Source organism: Haemaphysalis longicornis, unplaced genomic scaffold (genome assembly GCF_048455015.1).
Source record: "Haemaphysalis longicornis isolate Haplotype H1 unplaced genomic scaffold, Haemaphysalis longicornis Haplotype H1 scaffold_10, whole genome shotgun sequence".
Lineage (NCBI taxonomy): Eukaryota > Metazoa > Arthropoda > Arachnida > Ixodida > Ixodidae > Haemaphysalis > Haemaphysalis longicornis.
In genome coordinates, this window is record NW_027526204.1 from 47,579,115 (window position 1) to 47,599,140 (window position 20,026).

A 20,026-nucleotide genomic window follows, 5' to 3' on the forward strand; every position below is an offset into this window, starting at 1 on the left:
AATTTAAAAACATGCAACCATGCACTCCGTATAGACGGTGAACCAGCGAAGTGGTGACGTGCATCCAGTGCTGTACGTATGACGCGTGGCCTACCCGTTTCGAAGTAACGTGCGGCCGGTGTTTGCCAGGGCCACATTGACACTCTTCCGCCCGCAGCACCCGCCTTTATCGCTTGATCTGCGTTTCACACGGTCGCCCGCTGCGTTCGCGCTCCGCTGCGATAAAACCAGCCAATCTCTCTCCCCTCAGTTCGAACTCCTTCCCAATCTGGTTCTTGCGGGCATGCTCATGGGTTCCACCGGAGGAGTATTCTACGTACACGGGACCGCTAGATTTTCATTCTCCTAGACCCCTAGAGTTTCACTTTAAAACCACTTACACGAACTTCTCATGCTCTGCATGTTCAAGCCCAGTTGCAATCATCGACAGTATTGCGCGAGCAATAAATGAAAGATGCCAGAAGAAATATTCGCCACCGTCGATCCGCCAACACAGCGAAAGAAGCGTAGATGAATGCAGAGGCGCTGCTTCCTCACTAGTTCCGACATTTCAAGCGCGACGACAGGTCGAAGCTTGGCTCGCCACGTGCCTCTACCGTGGGGCCCTTAACACACCGTCTTGACGGGTGTCGTGACTCCCGTCACCGCTTGTGCGCGGTAGAAGAGGAAGCAATGGGTACAACAGCAACAAAATGCCCATACCCGTGGGAAAAAAAGACGCAAACGGCAGCCGGTGCCGGTGCGAAAGCGGGCGAGCGTTACCTCCAGGGTTGTCAGATTTGGCGATTCGTCATCAAACTGGCGACTTTTAGAGGATCGTGGCGACCAAAATTCTAGAGTGGTGACTTGGCTATTTTCTGGAGATTTTGAGCGCTTGTGATAATTTATATATTCCTAGGCTTTTCCGACAGATCACATTCAAGAAAAAAAAGCCTTATTTGGTCGTTCAGTACTTTTCAGGACTCCAGATAGAACTGCAAGCCAATTAAAACAAAAAAATGGGGACAATATGGCAAAGCTGGGAATAGGGCCGAAGGAGTCAGTGTCACTTAAAACACATAAACGGACACCGCTACTTACCGGGCCAACGCGCAACGTTTTGTGTTGCTTTTTTACATACCCGCTACCTGCCTTAAAGGGACACTGAAGTGAATTTGTCAAGCTCCCGTTTTTGCTTGCACTGCGTAGACTGGGTCATATTAACACACTTTTCATCATTTATCCGGTTGATAAGTCGGCAATTATTTTATAAAGCCCGAAAAAGAAGAACTACCATGAGAGGTCTGCGGCGGCTGCACCAACTAAAGGCTGTGACGTCAGGAGGAGGTGCACCTTGATTGGAGTGTTGTGAATAATGAATAAAATAGGCAGGGCAGCACGGGCACGCGTGTACGGGCATAGTTCGCGCCTCGTGCTCGGGGCAGTTGGTCCTGATCAGCACAGCGAAAGGGCGACCGGCTGTCTGGCTGCCTTCTTGCGTCGCTATCCGCGACATTCTGGAGCTGTCAAACCCGGGAGACAACCCACGAGCAGACTTCACCTGATGCGGCGCAGTCTTCGATCTTCGAGGACGCTAGGCCTGGGGTCCCCTGGAAGCTACCCAATTCTGCGAACCTCGTCATCGAACCCTGTCTGCCCCTCGTGCTCGTGCCTAGGACACTCGGTCGCCTGCTTTCGGGCCGTCTGCCATGGAGGAGCTACGCCGCCGCTGTGAAATTGTGAGGGAAGCCGTCACAAGGGGCGTAGCATCAATTTGCTGCTGCAGGATCCACTCATGTCGACCGGCCAGATCCCATCACACCTGCGCGCCGTAAACAGCAGGTATGAGGAATGGAAGTCTCTGGATACCCGCATCCTTGAGATAATCGATGTGGACGAGATGGAAGCTGATTTGCTTGAGAGCTACAAGTACGGCGAAAAGGTCGTCACGATCCGTACACAGGTGTACTTCGGCAGACCATCTGCCGTTCCTTCCCTAGTGGCTGCTAGGAGCACCGGAGCACCAAACCATTACTCCGCCGTCATTCGGCACGGCAACACCGTGGTGCCCTCTGGTGAGAGCAGGATAGCCGCGGAGGCTGACAAGGTGGCGGACGTTCCCGCTGCGTGTGAGCCGTGTGTTTCTGACCGTCACAACGTCCTTACAGCTGCCAACAAGTCTGATCCTCCAGGAAGACCAGCGGAGAGCACGACCGATTCCATTGAGGCACAACTGGGTGTACCCAGCCGCCCGACCAGCGGTGACTTAGTCGTCGTCGTCCAGGACGGCCACGGAACTGACCTCTCCAACGACCCCATGACCACGATGTACGGTGATGCGGATCCGTCCAGCGTGACGCTCCTCGACGCTTCGGACATCCCTCCCGCTCAGGGGGGGGTTCTTTGCTTCTTTGCACGTGGTCGTGAAGTGTCGCAAGCGGGCGCCGTTCCCACTTGTTCGACGATGGCCGTGTTGCTCCCCGTGCCGGCTTCTCCGTTGGCATCTCCGATGGAGTCAGCGCTTCCTGATGTCCGCGACTCTGATCGGTGCACCGGCCTTCCGAGTTGGATCTCAAGAACCGTCCGGTGACCCTGTTTGCGGCGAGCTCATGAACTGCAACCGCGCAACTTCAACTGCCACGCTTGGCGGCCCTTGGGAAGCTACTGTAAGCCACACCATCCGCTGCCACGATCACCGTTCCGGACCCACGGTTGCGCAGCTCATGATCAGGATCAGTGAAGCTCACGACAAGGAGTGATCACTAATGTCCAGCTACCAGCCATGCCACCCTGTACTGGCGACGCACGTGCCTGCAAGGGGCTCAAGACTGCGCCCGTTAACCGAAGACTCGGCCGCCAGCACGGTGAATCGCCCTATGATCCTGGTGGCTACGGAGCTCTAAGAGGCGACCAGGCAGGACACAAAGACCCCGGACATCGCTCTTGTGGTCTGCGTTTGGTGAGCGAGCTCGCGGTGGGCTACTGTGTGGTCACTTGGCGTTTCGGATGCCATACGAGTTCCCCTACGATCCTGGTGGCTACGCGGACCGGGAGGCGACAAGGACTGCGACTGAGACCTCGTGTATCATCTTGCTGCAAACCATGTCCAGAAATACCTCGTTGCTCTCTTACCATCAGCCACATCAAGATCACCCAATGAGGATGATGAAGGGAAGTTAGCAGGCGGTATCAAAGGCAGCTTGCCGCAGCAAGCTGAACAAGATGATAGAGACCTGTGCCTGCTGCTCTGGATGAATAGGCAGGAGGATATGATCCACGGCTGGCGGGACTACTTCGGTCTATGGTTGTGTCTTTCTTCCTGTACCGGCGCATCCTTATTTGTGCCGATGGACTCAGGGTGCACGACGAGATGTCCATAATAGTATCTCCACACGTACTCTTTCCTTCCCCGTGACTTATGCCTTTGCTCCCCTGCTGAACTTCAAGGTGCGCCTCCGAACGCCTGTTGCCAGCATGGCACATGGGTACATTTGTGCATCGGCCGCAACCCCCCTTATTTTCATACTTCTGCGCATGCGCACCTTGGAGGCGGGGGGAGTGTGTTGTGGATAATGAATAAAAGAGGCAGTGCTGCACGGGCACGCGGGTACGGGCATAGCTCGCGCTTCGTGCTCGGGGCTGTTGGTCCAGGTCAGCGCAGCGAAAGGGCGACCGGCTGTCTGGCTCCCTTCTTGCGTCGCTATCCGCGACATGGATGATGTCCAAAATTAGCATTCAAACAAGTTTCGGTTTCTGTTCTATAAAACAACATGCTTGACATCCGACGGCATCGTTGGATGGGCATTCTCGATATCTCAGTTATCGTCGTACCGCACTTCTGTCATGTTGTCGGTGTAAAATGCCTAAGATAAGCCTCCCAGGACGGCTTGGAGTCGTAGCCTATCACTAGCAGAGGCCTGCACATTGGATGAACGCCCTCCGCGTCCCCGGAGACGCTCAAATGCCATGCGCTTTTCCCCCGTATTTGGAGCTTGCCTCACTCATGCCTGTACCGTAAAAAGCGTGTTCGCACCAGGCCAAGGGTCTGTTGACTCTGGCCTGTGCCCACTGCCCGTAAGCAGTTGGTGCTTATGGCAACAGCATGCCGAAGAGAACTCGCTAGCGCGTCAGTGTCAGTATGCGCGCGTTCTGCGAATTCGCTCACAGAGAAGTGCACGTTACGGCCCAAAAATGGTGAACTCAGTATGGAAAACATCGGCCGAAAACGAAAAAATCAACTAACAAAGAAAAGAATGTACCCTCGGGGATTCGAACTTGCGACTTGCAAAACAAAATACCTAGCGCTTCAGACCACTGCGCCACGGGTATATAAGGCATATATTATATAACCAGTTTACATTTTTATTTAGTTTTCGCATTTCAAGCAGCTTAGGTGACTATTTGCCGTATAGCGCTCGTGCAGTAAGCGTCCCCCAAATTTCCACAATATCTCACTTGTAGCAATTGCATTTCTCAGATGGAAAAGCGTTCGCAGGTCTGTGGTCGTGCTGCTGACTGCTGTGCTTGCTCACGCAGCGCAAAAAAGTGCTTCCTGCTCCCTAGTTTTTTGCGCTGTGCGGTAAAGGTTTCGGCTGATTTGATTTTTTAATACCTATATCGACTTCTCTGACTCTTCCCCCGCCTTCAATTGGCATTAGAATCTCCTACTAGCGTAGCAGTCAGCGAAGCGTCGCATGTGCTCTTGTGCAGCGCTTGTGTGGAGCAACCTAGACTTGGAGCTTGGTACATTGTACAAACTAACAAAGTAAAGAAAGGCACATTCTTCCATTCAGAAACGTGTCGTGGCTTAGTTTCAACTGGGCGAACGAATTTAGACGACTTGTCGGCGGCCCGCGGACTAAACTCTGGCTCGGCTGACTCTGTCAGAAGGTCGGCGAGCCGTGCAGTCGCGCAATCAAGCCAAGTTATCTCCTCCTGACGTCACACAAAAACACCACAGAAAATGGGCGAGGATGAAGAGAGAAGGACAACATTTTCTAATTGATTTTTCTGCTAAATAAATTCGCGTAAACGCACTCAGAGTGGTCAAAACATAGCCTATGGGCTACGGACTACAATTTGCGCTAGTAATCACGCAATGTTCACAAATCACTTCAGTGTCCCTTTAAAGGGACACTGAAGTGATATGCAAACATTGCGGGATTACTTGCGCAAATTGTAGTCCGGAGTCCCCAGGCCATGTTACGACCACTCTGGGCGCGTTTACGCGATTTTGTTTAGTAGAAAAATGAATTCGAAAATGCTGTCCTCCTCTCTTTACGCTCGCCCATTTTCTGCGGCGTTTTCGTGTGACGTCGCGAGGAGCCGAGCTCGCAATTGGCTGCGCTACTGCACGGCTCCCCGGCCTTCAGACAGAGTCAGTCGGCCCAGCGTTTCGTCCGCCGGCCGCCGACGGGTCGTCGCAATTCGTTCGTTCAGTTGAAACGAAGCCAGGACACGTTTGTGAATGGAAGAATGGGCCTTTCTTTACTTGGTTAGTTTGTACACTGTATCTAGCTCCAAGTCAAGGTCGCTTCACACAAGCGCTGCACAAGCGCACATGCGACGCTTCGCTGACTGGTACGCCAGTAGGAAAATATAAGGCCTCTAGAAGGGGGAGAAGAGTCAGCGAAGTCAATATAGGTAGTAAGGAAATAAAATCAACTGATGGTTTTACGGTACAGCGTAAAAATAGGGTGCGGGAAGCACTTTTTTGCGCTGGGCGAACAAGCACAGCGGTCAGCAGCACGACTACGCATCTGCGAACGCTTTTCCGTCTACGAAATGCAATTGCTAGACGTGAGCTATTGTGGAAACTCGGGGGACGCTTACTGCACGAGCGCAATACAACAAATAGTCATTTAAGCTGCTTGAAATGCCAAAACTAAATAAAAGTGTAAACTTGTACAATATATACTTTATATTACCAAGGTCGGCGGAGCCCGTCCCGTGGCCGAGTGGTCTGGGGCGCTAGGTATGTTGCCGCAAGTGTTTTGCAAGTCACGAGTTCGGGTACGTGCTTTTTTTTGTAAGTTAACTTTTCCGTTTTCTGCCGATGTTTTCTACATTAGGTTCACCTTTTTTTGGGCCGCAACGTTCATGGCTCCACGAACTAGTTCACAGAACTCGCGCAGGCTGGCACTGGCGCGCTAGCGAGTTCTCGTTGGCATGCTGTTGCCACTAGTTCACAGAACGCGCTGGCACTAGCGCGCTAGCGAGTTCTCGTTGGCGTGCTGTTGCCATAAGCACCGACTGCTTGCGGGCAGTGGGCACAGGCCAGAATGAACAGACCCTTGGCCTGGTGCGAACACGCTTTTTACGGTACAGGCATGAGTGAGGCAAGCTCCAAATATGGGGGAAAAGCGCATGACATTTGGGCGTCTGCGGGTACGCGGAGGGCGTCCATGCACTGCGTAGGCCTCGGCTAGTGAATGCTACGATTCCAAGCCGTCCTGGGAGGCTTATCTTTATGCATTTTTACAGCTGACAACATGGCAGAAGCGCGGTACGATGATTACTGAGTTATTGAGAATGCCCATCCAACAACGCCACCGGGTGTCTTTTACAGAACCGAAACCGAAACCGAAACTCGTTTGGTTGCTCACCTTGGGCATCGTCCAATCACGGTGCCCGCTCCTCCCAACGTCACAGCTTTAGTTGGTGCGGCCGCCGCAAACCGCGCATGGTAGTTTTTCTTCTTTCGCGCTTTGTAAAATAATTACCGATTTGTCAACCGGATAAACGATGAAAAGTGTGCTAATTTGAGCCAGTCTACGCAGTGCAAGCAAAAACGGGAGCTTGACAAATTCACTTCAGTGCCCCTTTAAAGGGGGGTACTGGCACAAAATTTTGAAGGCGAGATAACTTCGGAGATGGATTGGTGTGAATACACATACATCATATGCAAAATATGGGCGGCAAACACAGCCTAGAGCATATTTAAAATCAGTTTATAGTGTGCAAAACGCAACTGAGGAGCCAGCGGAAGATGCCACGCAATCGAAATTCCCTGGATGTTGAGTAAATAAACAACATCCAAACATGTCATGAGTTTTTGCAGGCCGCCTCCGCACTGCCGGCGTTTCTCGCTGGCTCGAACTTCTGCTCTCGATCAACGAAGGATCCGATCATTAGTGGTGGACGCGCCGGGATTTCGTTGGCTAATCGGAAATCTGGCCGCAACCGAAGTTCCACAGCCATCGCAGGAGCTTTAGTTGTATTGCTTTTTGTTACTCGGGTTGCGAAAACGCGCCGGGGACACGAAAAGCGCACTGTGCGAGCCGCACGGTAGCTGCACCGGCGGCGGCCACGACCGCGAAGTGGCGTCGGTAGCTCGAGCGATGGCTTGTTACCGCTGCACGAAATGGAACTCAAGTCTCAAACCAGGCCGCACATACGAGAAAGTAGTTAATAGTGCGATGGCAGATTCTATTAAAAATCGTCATCTGCGCCGCTTACAAGAGCGGCAACCGAATATACGGTGCGGTGTCAAGCCTTACACTTCTGTAGGCGCACCTGTAGGCAAATCGGACGGCTGCTCCCAACGTGCGTCTCCCAACCCACTGTCTCGGGCGTCGCGTGTCGTTCTCCAGCCGCGGAAGCAATTTGCACGCGCAGCGCCTGCGTCACGTCCACGGTCGCTTTTTAATTAAGCGGCTGACGAGATCAGTACGTAGGGGCAGTCGCAGAAACTGCCGGCGACGCGGAATCTACAGTGCTACGGCAGCTCTGCTCAGTGATATCCGTTCGATGGTCACGTGGACAGCTTTGTTTATGCAAAATCCCACGTTTGGCGGCACGCGCTAAAACTGCAACTGCAACTAGCCGCATTAAAAACGTCTCAAATTTAACAACCGTCGCACGCTGCATCAAATGAGGATTGCACACGTGATAAGTAGGTCATTAGCTACTTATCGCAAAAAAAAAACAAGATGCGAAATTTTTGTTTCAGTGCCCCTTTAAAAATCATGTCCAAGTCTTTAACTAATACTGTCAGTTTAACGTGTGATTTTTGTGCAGTTCACGGTCGCTTGAGATTCCATGCATAAGGGTGGCAGCGTGTATGACGGTTTATAATAGGCGCGGGAATATAAGGAGGCAGCGAAGGTGCGCAGCAAACACACGTTCAATGATCATTCATATGTAATTTGCATGCTTTACGTAAACTTACACATTTTAATGTTCTTAGCAGACAATGGGGATAACTGTTGTTTTGATGATCCGTAGCAAATAAAGATTTGTGGTCCAGTTTTGCTACTTGGCCAAATTTCAGCTTTTGTTTCGACGCAGGCCATTGGAAAAATAAATCTCTACTATCGCTTTGCTCAAAATGACGACTTTTCTTGCTCTTTTCAAACGTTGAGCTCCAGGTGGCGACATTTCTGGCTACTGTGGGCAATTTCCCGGCAACGTTGTGTTCTTAGGTACCGGCAACCCTGCAGGTTACCGCTGAGGTCGTTGGAGGGCGAAGCATGGTTGGCACGGCCTGTGAAGGACGCGAGAGAAACGGCGTGTTGCGTACTTGTAAAGCCGGAGCAAGACGCACTGATTGGGCCGAGAATCAAGTTCGCAAGGGAGGGACGCATTGCTCACGTGTTCTTAAAGCTATACCAGTAGATCTCCTATTTTTTATTGTTACCCCGCAGATATTTTGCGGCGTGCTTCTGGTCATCGGGTCCCCTAAAATTTACTAGTACGTTCGCGCTTTGGTCGCTGGCTACTGAGTATATATCGTTGTCACAAACTGCAGGCCAGGCCCTCCATTTTTTATATTCGGGCGGCCGACATGACGGCCTCCCGGGCGGGGTTCGGCCATTTTGCGCCTCGCGGAAGGAAGAATTCGGGGTCCCCCCTTCGGCTTTGTGCTCACCTCCTTTGTTTCGCCCTGCCTGCTACAAGGACAATGCGAGCTGGCGCATTCCAGCGTGCAGGTGCGTAGGATGACGTCACGATCGCTAGCTCGGACGCGCGCGGACGATCGAGGCGAGCTGCCGAGGGCCCCGAGAGGGGGAAAAGAGGAGCAATGGGAAGACGTCAGAGCAGGACTTCAGCGGTCGGCGAAAGTTATTTAAGGGAGCGCACGCGGGCGCTTGGGGCAGTCGGCTGGAGATTCGTGAACGTGGTACGCGGGGAAGGGTCCCGGGGGTGACGCGCTTTAGCAGAAGTACATCGGTAGGCTCGTGACGGACCGGTCCATGCCTCGGCTCAGCGCTCGAGTTCGCCCGTCGCCGCGGGTCCCATGGCCGACCAGCTTCTGCACCCCGGACCCCCGAAACACGTGAGCTGCTGCCCGGCGAGGCAGTCTCCACCTCTTCGTGACTTTCTGCCGTTGAACCGGCGGGTTCTCCTTGCCTCGTAGAGACTTTCTCTTCCCGCGCTCCCTCCTTCGTAATTGTTTGTTGTATCGGATTAAGATATCCGCCTCCGGTTTGTTTTTCTAGCGTCAGTTGTAACTAACGATGTTTGACCCCTAGAGGGTTCTGCGTGTTGCGTAATTGTTGCTAGTATTTTTTTTTGGTAGTTGCGTTGTCGAGGTTTAAACAAGTGTTTGCCTCTAGAGTGTTTTGCGTGTTGCGTACTTGTTAGTACTTTTGTTGTAGTTGCGTTGTCGAGGTTAAAACAAGTGTTTGCCTCTAGAGTGTGTCGCGTACAGCTGTCTGAGTTAGCGCACGTGCGCTTAGCGTACGGTCGATTAGTGCCTGCGCGCACACGGCCGATGGCAGTGTGAGGGTTTCTTTTTCTTGTGTCGGGCGTTGCCCTGTAGCCTTTTTGTTTGTGCAGTAAACCTATACAGTTCAAAACTTAGTTGAGCATCTCCGTTGTGAATTTATTCACCCCAGCAATCGCGGCACACGTGAAAACTCACGGGCCGGCCACCCTGCTAAAATCTAAATAACTGTTGTCTCGCGCCCTTCTTTGGTATTTGCAAGCGGACGCAATTATCCGGGGGAGGAGTTTGTGACAATCGTGCAGTGCCAGATAAGCTCTTTTCTTGCTTAAAACGTGACCGTAAGGTGTTTTACACATGCGTGCAATTAATTCTTGCGTTCGAGGAATATTTCTGCGTAGACATGTTTAGGTTCGCCATATCTGTTGTTTCTCAAACCAGACCCTTTTTTTGCACGTTTGTAGAATAAATGCGAGGCTCCTTCTCGTAAAGCAAACGCCGTGACAGGGTTTACTAGCTTACCTCCAGCCTCACGGCCTTTGTGAACTGCCGGAAGGCGTCCAGTATAGAGGCCGTAAGCAGGGAGCCCAGGAGGGCGACAGCGAAGCCGGATGGGGGGAGGCACCGCTTCCAGCGTCGACGCAGAAACAGCACGAGACAAACCTGCGGTGTGGGCCAGCGAGCACGGAAATATAAATAATCACCCCGCAATCCAGAACAGCCACTCAGATATCGCTGAAATAATAGCTTCTGTGAGGTATGGTAACGTTTACATTACTCGGTGCAGCTGATGCACAGTCGCCGTCAGTATGAACAGGAAATTTTTTTTTAGTATTCACAGCTGCGTACAGCCGACGTCTTTTTTTACGGGGTCCCAAAATCGAGTATAAAATTGTCGCAGCCCTCATAACAAAGCCAACGTGTTACAGGCCTACTGTACGTGAATGCACAGTCATGGACAAATTAAACGCGAAGACGAAAATATGAACTGGAACACACAAATAGCGCGATTTCTTTCCAGGCAAGTCGAAATGACGCGTGGCTTAGTTACAAAAACAAAGCTGGGGAATAAACCAAGAGCACGTCATCATCGGATCTGAACGAACAGTATTTTTTCGATTTCGCGGATTTAGGGTGACATTTTTTTTGGTTCGCATTTCATATATCAATGACTGCACGTACCATCAATTTCTAAACACAAACACAACACCCATATGTTTCCGTAAACCGAAAGTTCTCTAGCAGGTTTATGCGTACAGGCCCCGGACACTCCAGTTTGCCGGGCAACCGCAGCGCCAGCCGCGGCAGGCGCGCACAGCTCTGGGTCGGTGGGGCCGCGCCGACCGCCTTCATCGCCCTCAACCGTGCCTTCGCAAAAACGTCTAGCATAACTGTATTACAGCGCTTACCTACAGAATACTGCAACACGGCAGAAAGAAATGTTGGAGAAGGTAGAAACCACCAAATAAGACGGCGCTGATCGAGTAATTATCGCCTTCCTGCCGAGCCGCAGGCCGGCACACTGTGAAGGTTGCTTTGAAGGATTTGCGTTTCCTCGCAAATTATTCTCACTGTTTTTTTTCGGGAACAAAGCCTTAGTTACTGCATTAATCACTGCGTTTTAAAAGCAGAGTAAGTGAGCGGATTACGCGCTGCTATGAAATACGAACAGGTGGTTATATGGTTAATTAGCAGACTGTAAGTTGGCATAAGTGCGCATTGCGCAGTATATTTGTTCACAACGAGGACGCTCAAACGTGGTTATCACAGCGTTTTTTATCAGCGGGCGGTTTTACTCTATGGCACGTCTATTATTTCACGTGGCTACCGCCGTATTTATTACAGACAACATGCCGTGCATGCTCTTTAGGCGTTGATGTTCCTAAGTGCTTCTTCAGCTATTGAATATCGTAAAATATCATTGGCTTTTCTTGCAAAACAAACTATGTAAGACTGTCGTCTAATCCCCTGAACGGGTAAGAAAAATACAGCGAAAAAATCGGCTTTAATAAAAGTTGGACATAGGCCAAACGCAGGACCAAATGTTCGCTTTCCAACTATTTTTGTCGTTCAGAATTAAGCTTTTGCTGCAAATTGAAAGTCGTAAAAATGGTACAATTTCTTTCTAGTAGACTCCTCACGCCAGAGCCGTTAGTGTAGAAGAAAAAAAATTGCCGCATATGAATATTCTAAAATATTTCTATTACGCTTATTGGATATCCTGCTCACTTCTTCTGCCCCCCCCCCCCTCGCTTTCCTTCTCATACAAACGAAAGTTCTTTGATAGCCTTCTGGCGAAGAGTTTCTTTTTTTCGCGGCGTGTTTTTATACATCTGGTGTGCTGGGTTGCACAGAGAAACCCGTACAGTTCATTGGTGGAGGGGCCAACACATGACACAAAGATATATATTTTTCTCTATCTGTAAGGCTGGAGATGGGGACATTGGCCTTGCGGTGCTCCGGTCGAAGCGAACAAAAAAACACGAAAAGAAGATGACACGGTGGGACGGATAAACACTCTTGTAATATTTAGGTTGTTGTATTAGAAGCCATGAATTCAAAATAAGCATTGGATTTTCAGCTCTCGAGACGTCGTATTCGGTGGTGCGTTCCATTCATTAACTTCACCATTTCTCATACACAGAAAAAAGTGCGAATTATATACTGTTGAATATGCCAAGTACCATATTCAAACCAAGCGTAACGCTCTTGTTGCCCAGTCAGTCGCTCTGCAGTCAACAACGTATTTCGACAAGTGTACTCAAATGGATCGGCGAACGCGCAGAAACATCGCGCAACATCTGATCTCGTATTTGCAATATATCCGCTTTATCCGCTTTAGAGGACTCGAAACCAATAAAGTACTGTTCCTTTCGAACCAAAACACGCATATAAGTTGTGCGGGCCAGCCAGATGACGCGTGAGCAACCCGGCGCATGAGTGTCCCTTCTGGGCGGCATGCCAGTTTGTTTCGACTTTCCATCCCATACGCGAGTTCAACCGAGAAAACCCGTCTTTGTTCTCATGCACGGTCTAGTAGAATTAATGCGAAAGAGGGCAGTTTAAATTTACTTTAAACTTTAGAGGGGCTACTTTTATGATTCACCCGAGTGCGGCGGGAGAAGAGCGCGGCCCAGTAACGAGCGTACTGGGGCGCAGTGACCGACCCAGTGTTGCACGTATAGGCCGAAGGCGGCGCTAGGTGCTTTCACTGCCTCTGGGCAGTGAAAGCAGCGGTCACTGCTTAGAGGGCCCGTGCCTCGCAGCAACCGCCACCCAGAGAAAACAACACTGGATTGCGAAATCTACCGGACTTTATTCAGGATTACGACACGCCCGGACTGTGCAGAGCAGAAGCGTGGTTGTAAAGTTTGATATAACGCCAACAATACGCGGTGATCGCATGCCGCAAGTATACAAAGGCAGAAGGTAACGCTGTGCAATTGCGAAGAGTAAAATTGCCGCCGCATTTGCACACTCACAACAGGCGTGCACGGTTCTTGGACAAATTTCTCTCGGTTCATCTTCAAAGTTCTTACTCGACATATTTAGATAAGGAAGGAAGGGATAAAGGTAAAGGAAAGGCAGGAATTTCAACCAGGCTGTTACCTATAGATTACTATCCTACACGTGAGGAAGGGGAACACAGGGGAAAAAAGATGAAAACAGTAAAGGAAGGGGAAGGTATGGACAGAGCATAAAGAAGTGTGGCCAGCCTTACGACACTATAGAATATAGAGTTCATTGACTTCATAGACAGTAGCCTTTTGTGCTACAGTCTTCTGTGCAAGTTCGTTGTTTTTAGGAAGCACAGGAGCGCTGTTGTCGCCTTGTGCTAGATGACAGAGAAGGCCAAATTTCCTAACATCAGTGAAAACCATCGGAAGCCTTTGAAAGCGCTTTCGTCGTAACACCAATAGACGATATTTACCGAGGAATTAACCCTTTTTGACCTCCTAACGGTTGCCGCCTTGTGCCTACTTTTGCTCTCAGCCTTCTTACGAAGACGTTCTCGAGACGCGTCACGGTGTGGGACATGAGGTTGATTGTCCCATAATTTTTACCGCCTTGTACGTAGTTGACCTCTTTCTGTTTTAACGCCTTCTTAAAGGAGCCATAAAGACAAACACAAGTTTGTGTTATTCGAAAGATTTCGTGTTTTATATTGCCCCCAGCGCTTGTCCGAATGCAAACGATGCTTTCTTGACTGAGAAATTAATTATTTTTAAGTCAAAATTCTATTTTCCCGCTGAATCGCGCGTTTTCGTGGTCTGCAATGACATTACAGGGCCGTGCTTACCGTTAGTGAAGCTAGATGGCGACACCACACCGTGGCAAGCCGTTTTCTGCCTTTGGTTTGTTTGTGAACGTATTTGTACCTGGCTTGTTATGTTCATGGAGACAATCGTTTCGTTAAACATGGTGCTCGCTCGACAAATACGGTCACGTAAGACATCGTCGCTTGCGTCAATGGGCCAGTGTTGTCTGAAACAACCCCAAAACCCCGCAGTCCTCTGCAGATAAACCAAGCATACTGCGCGCCGTACCAACAGCAGTACGCATCGGTACTGCTATGTTTACTGGGGCTTTCGTAACTTCGACTGTTTGTCCCACCATTCTTAGGGCTTTAAAAAGAAGGTGCCCTAAATTTAAGCGCAAATAGCTCGTTGGGCAAGCTTATACGCTTGCCTAATTTGCGTTTGCTTTTGCCGCCCTCCGCCAAACGCAGAGCTGGCTGGTATGACATCATAGATTCTGTTGCGGGAAATGAGGTAGTGGGTTGCATGGCCGCTCCCTTTTTTGCTAATTATGTAGCTTATTTGAGCGAAGTTTACGTTAAAAGTGGTGTCAGTATGATTCTAACGAGGCAATCTTTCGAATGAACCAAACTTGTGTTTTGTCTTCGTGGCTCCTTTAAGCGCAGATGGCATCACCTCTTCCTATTTGCAGACCTCTTGCACAGTGCCAAACATCCAGTCCACTATCTCAACCAATGCGATAGTTCAGTGGCTGAGGCGCTGTGCCGGTGAGCGCAACGACACCAGTTAGATAACGTCTACCGCGACGATTTTTCTGATGGTGGCGAAAAAAGACTGCCCCCGAGGAGGAGGAGAAGGTGAAGGAGAAGGAGTAGGAGAAGGAGAAGAAGAAGATCTCTGTGATGGCCGCTGTGTAAATAGTGTAAGTGCATCGTTCGAATTTTTTATCGTTCAATTTTTGTTCTGAAACGCCGTGAAAATATCTGCAAACTATAGCTCCTGCAGCAGGAATAAAAATTTTGAAAAATTTGTTCCTTTAGAATATGTTCGATAGACAGCGCCAATAAAAGATCACACTATAGAAGTCTCGTCTCGCTTTTTTCTCAAAACTGAACGCCTGAAACTCCCCGAGGCGGAAAGGAAGGCTGTATAAGTACGTTGTTCTGTTTTGTAGCTTGAGCTACACTGGCCGAGGTTGAGCAGTTTCGCGTGGACCTTGAAGGGCCGTTCTGCGCAAGCGCGAGGGGCATTGGATTGGATTGGATTGGATTGACTTGGCTTGGATTTAGATTGGATTGGATGAAGTTGGATTGCACTGGATTGGATAATCCAATCCGATTGGAGTGCGGGTGTGTAGAGAATTACGTCTGCACATTCACCGGTCTCCGCATTCCAGAGCAGTGATGTCATAGCCGCGGCAGACGCACTGGCGCCGGCGCGGGCCCAGCTGTGTGCCTCCGTTGCGCAGTAGCCAAGTCTGACGCTGCGCCGGAGCCGCTTGATAGCCGTTTTGCGTGGCTCCTGGAGAGCCGTGCTGCGCATGCGCGAGGGGAGCAGTGACTGGACTGGACTGGACCGTACGGGAGTGGATTGGACTTCCAGTCCAATCCACTCTTTTAGCAGCAGTATCCTTTTAGCAGCAGTAAGCATGATCATCAGCTAATCCGAGACAATGAGGAAACCTAAGAATAATCCGATGAACCTTAGTTCACGCTACGTATATCCTGGCATAGCCGAGCTAAGCCACTGCTAATTTTTGTTTAAATTGAAAGGTGCTCAACTCGCGAGACTCCCCAATGGCTACCTGTTCCACGCATTACGTTCTAGTCCTTGCCTTTACTGACTGTGCGCGCGTAGACCAAAGCGACTGTAACCACAGGAGTTTTAACATGACATGCTTTCTAGAAAAGAATGGAATTATTTGTTGTTTCTGCGTGCCACGTTTGACCGAAGATGTGCTCACGATAGTAACTCTTTTTTTGGCGACTGCAGTTGTATTGGCGCCCGCTATTGAGGGCCCATGCAATTGGCGTAGTATTTGTACAAGCAAATAATGCTTTCGCGCAGTCTTTAGAGTCCGCCTTCGGGCGTTTTGCTTGCCAGTTGAAAAATATCGACAGAAGCCTTTCTCTTTATTAATGAACTTACGGTGTTGTAGTTACCTAAGGGAACCCCATTTTTGTACATTTTAACTTTTCCTTCTGGAGACAAATTTGTAGCTGTGTTAAAGAATACGGAGCTGATATATGCTGTCATTTTCAAGCCTGCCTCACGTGTCACATACGCGAATATGGGACGTCCAAGAGCGCAATAATCCACTGTCTGGAGGGGTCATACGGTCACACTGCAATTTGCTTTTCATTGCAGGACGCAAAATCGTCGTGATATAATTATTATTATGACACTTAGTATTATTACTACGGTGTCAAAGCAGCTTACATATGAACAATTTTTTCCTGCCTTGGGCAAAGCAACACATATTTATGAATGCGGCAGTCACCGGAAACAGCACGTCGTTTGTATTCGTAGCACTTTCCATGATTTCGTTCGCGGGCCGAGCACGTGCGTTCCTAGAAAACGCTATGCGCTCTCGAGCTGGGAATTGGCGAGCGCAAAAGAAAGAAATACTAGCGTACACGGATGTTACATCTCCGTGAAATCAGCCACGTTGCCGTCCCACAGCAACACGAGTGCAACCTGCAGCTGGCGTCAACCGAATCCGAGGTTCGCGCTCCCGGCCGTGTTCAGCACCCGCTGGTACGACGACCTCTTCTACCTCCCGCTATCAATTACTGCCCTTTATCTGACACCACGTGCGAACGGGGCACGACCGAAGACGGGAGCGGAAGAATTTCTCACCCAAGTCATTTTGCCCTCTCAGCTTCCCTTTCCCTCTCACCACCACTCCATCCCGCACGGCACTGCAAAACCACCGAGACTCCTCACCAATAAGAATTTTGAAAGCACTTATGGGGTCAGTTTAAAATGCGACGCAATTTCTTGGCAGATCCATCAACATTCCCGGTCTTGAAGTTTGCAAACACAAGCTCGTTACTGAAGATCAGGAACACTCTAATCGCGTATATTTTCTCTATCCATAATGAAAGGGCCTCACCTAAAACACTAACCTGAAACTGTTTTGCTGACAGCGCCTTAGAACAATTGAAATCGCAATTTTTAGATCTGCAGTCCATCTGCTCAGACGCTCTGCGCACACTTGGATTTTTTCATCGTAATCTAAAATCTGCATCTCCCGACATGAAAAAACTAGCATACTTCACACACGTGCGCCCAAAGCTCGAATACGTATCGTCCATTTGGAATCCATCCCAGGCATATCTCATCAACGAATTAGAATCAGTACAGAACCGTGCAGCTCGCTTTATAACCTCACAGTTTTCTAGAGAAACCAGCGCCACCGCTTTTACACAGTCACTCAACCTGCCATCTCTCGCGTCACGTCGCATCATCTCACGTTTATGCCTCCTGCACAGATTCTCTTTCCGCCCCACAGTCAAGGCACGAAATTTTAAAGCCGCCGAACAGAGCTTCTTCCCGCACTAATCATTCAAACCCCATTGAATGAATTAACGGCCGTACATCCGCAATGAACGAATCCTTCTTCCCCCATGCAGTTAAACTGTGGAATAACCTCCCCGACAACTTTGCTGTTATACCTGACCGGACATCATTCCGACAGAAGCTGGAAACCCGCTTTGATTATAGTCAGTAACCTAACACTACAGCGATAGGGCATCAGCGCAGAGTATAATTATTCTTACCAAATAGTTCCTGTCCTTGGATCTAATCCCCATTGAAAGTGTTTGTTTATGGTTTTGTTGTTCGTTATTAGTACGCGCGTTTACTATTGTATAATGTGTATTGTTTCTCTGCATCGAATTGTACACTGTCACTGAGTATTTTTTGCCCTTCCTTATGTAATGCCCTCGGGCATTTAAGGATGCAATAAATGAAATGAAATGGAATCTTACAGCCATACGTGTCGTGCCAAAAAGAATGATGGCAACCCTGACAGTGAACCATGAGGCAACATAATTTCAGCTGCCAGTGATATGAAAAGATGTGCGTCAAACCTTATCCCGGCGAAAGCAGCAGTAATGTACAGTCTTTCCTGCTCCTTTATGCGGTTTTTGAATGACGCGCTGAAACCGACGGTGTTGATTGGACACGTACGGCGGGGCCACGTTGTGATACTACATGGCCCCACATTTCAGGCTCAAGAAAATTTTGCGCCAAATTAAAATATTTTTTCCGCCACTTAACTTGTAAATTCCTTGTGGTTACCCCACTATTTAAAACGCCGGCTTTCATATCAACTACAGATCATGCACTCGCAAAAATCTGTGGTCTGTCCCTTTATTGTGTCAACGTTGAGCTGATAGCAGGTGTTGGATATCTCCTACTCATGCTGCGAATTCATTTATTTAATTACGCAGCGCTGCCATCTTAAGTTAAGAAGCTGTTATCGTAAGTGGGCAACAAATCGGTAAAAGAAGGAAAAAAAAGCTTAATTTTAAAACAACTATGACAGGGCAAGGTCGAAAGATCGGCAAGTAATCTAGTGAAATCCTGTGAAATACGGAAAAGGGTAGTAAACAGCAAAAGCATGCAGCGAAGAAGCTTTAGGACATTTTACGCGACAGAACATCACATTACCTCGCAATAAGTATTAAAAAACTCGACCTGCCTAAAGCGAAGTAAGTTATTTAGCGTGCAATCTAAATCATCGGTGACGAAGGAAGGAGTGGTATATAAATATGACGACGCGGAACTACTCACTACACGCATAACGTGACGGAATAAGTGTGGGTCTACATTGCGGACATGAACGGTTGAATGTTATCCCACCTTACAATACCAGCGTGTAGTCTATACCGTTTGCGTATAGTAACAGTGTGTTCATTTAGGACTTTATTTTGGAAAGCATGCTACTCCACGCTCTATGTCGTCTTGTGCATGGGACTAAATTAAAACTTCCAAAAGTGTTTTCGAACGGCTCGAAGGCTCAACAATACAGCATCGTCAAGAAGTGACCATTTAAGCATCACAATAGAAGAGCGGACAATCACAAAGCTAGTGTTGCCTGACGGAAATATCAAGCTGTGCTAGAATATATTCTCGTGAGATAAGGGTGAGATTACCCGTAGCACAAAAAGATACCTCTTAAAGAATCATAAAAGGGCGCCGCTTACCAAAGAGACGGCCATTGCAAAGTCTGACGTTGCTTCCGTCAAAGCCGGGGTGACCACCGCATTTCCCACGACGACATGCTTCGTAGCAACGATGCCTTTCGCCAAGGTCAATCCCGCGGACACCAGTAGCAATACCTGCGCAAACCAACCACTGCTTAGTCTCGGCATATCAAATCACATTTCTTGAAAAGAGATCGCGTTTAACTCAAGAACAAGATACTGGAATCACAAGGAAGATTTTTACCGAACATCTGCAGAAATGCGGGAAGGTACGAGCATGCGCTCAGAAAACAGTGTACCGCCCTAATAAGGACTTCATATTGACAGTAATAAAATTTCACACCAAACTATATTAAGAGCATTAAAATTCTATAACAGATTAGTATTCGGTTACTTGAAATAAAATAACCAGCTAAATAGAGGAAGAGCTCTATAAAAAGTTTTCACCATCGCCATTTTTTTTAAGAAACAATTTTATCTGTGGTGTAGGAGCCCTACAATTAAAGAAGTAAAAATGTCCTGCAATGAAATAACTCCGAACTAAAGGACAGCCGCCGTGAACAACAGACCGGTACTAGCCTTCAAAAATGGTTGCTTTTACCCAGACGTTGTTCATTTTGGCGAGTGAGTATTTGTTTCGACCATATTGAAATTTGTCACTGCTTTATCACGACACGTTCATTTATTTTATTTATTTAAGAATACACTGCAGGCCGTGGAGGCCTAAGCAAGAGAGGCGTAAGGTGGTAGAAATATCAACCATACAATAATACAGACAGCAAAAAGCAGAAACAAGAAAAGGAAGTCTAAAGCAGTGTTCGCTAGTCACCACTAAACAAGCACAACTAAACTTTTGCTTGTTAAACTAAGAGAGTTGGGAAAATTTCGGGTATATTGTTCCAATCACT

At 48.8% G+C, this 20,026-nt stretch overlaps 1 protein-coding gene across 1 annotated transcript in view; it reads right to left on the reverse strand.

Annotated features, from left to right (window-relative positions):
* Positions 1-20,026, reverse strand: part of LOC144158457 (ATP-binding cassette sub-family C member 2-like) — a 112,593-nt gene that overhangs the window by 74,585 nt on the left and 17,982 nt on the right. The window contains exons 3-4 of the mRNA XM_077689337.1: positions 19,119-19,253; positions 10,169-10,309 (exon numbers count right to left, since the gene is read on the reverse strand). Of these exons, the coding sequence (XP_077545463.1) occupies positions 10,169-10,309; positions 19,119-19,253 (276 nt within the window). The remainder of the gene's footprint in view (positions 1-10,168; positions 10,310-19,118; positions 19,254-20,026) is intronic.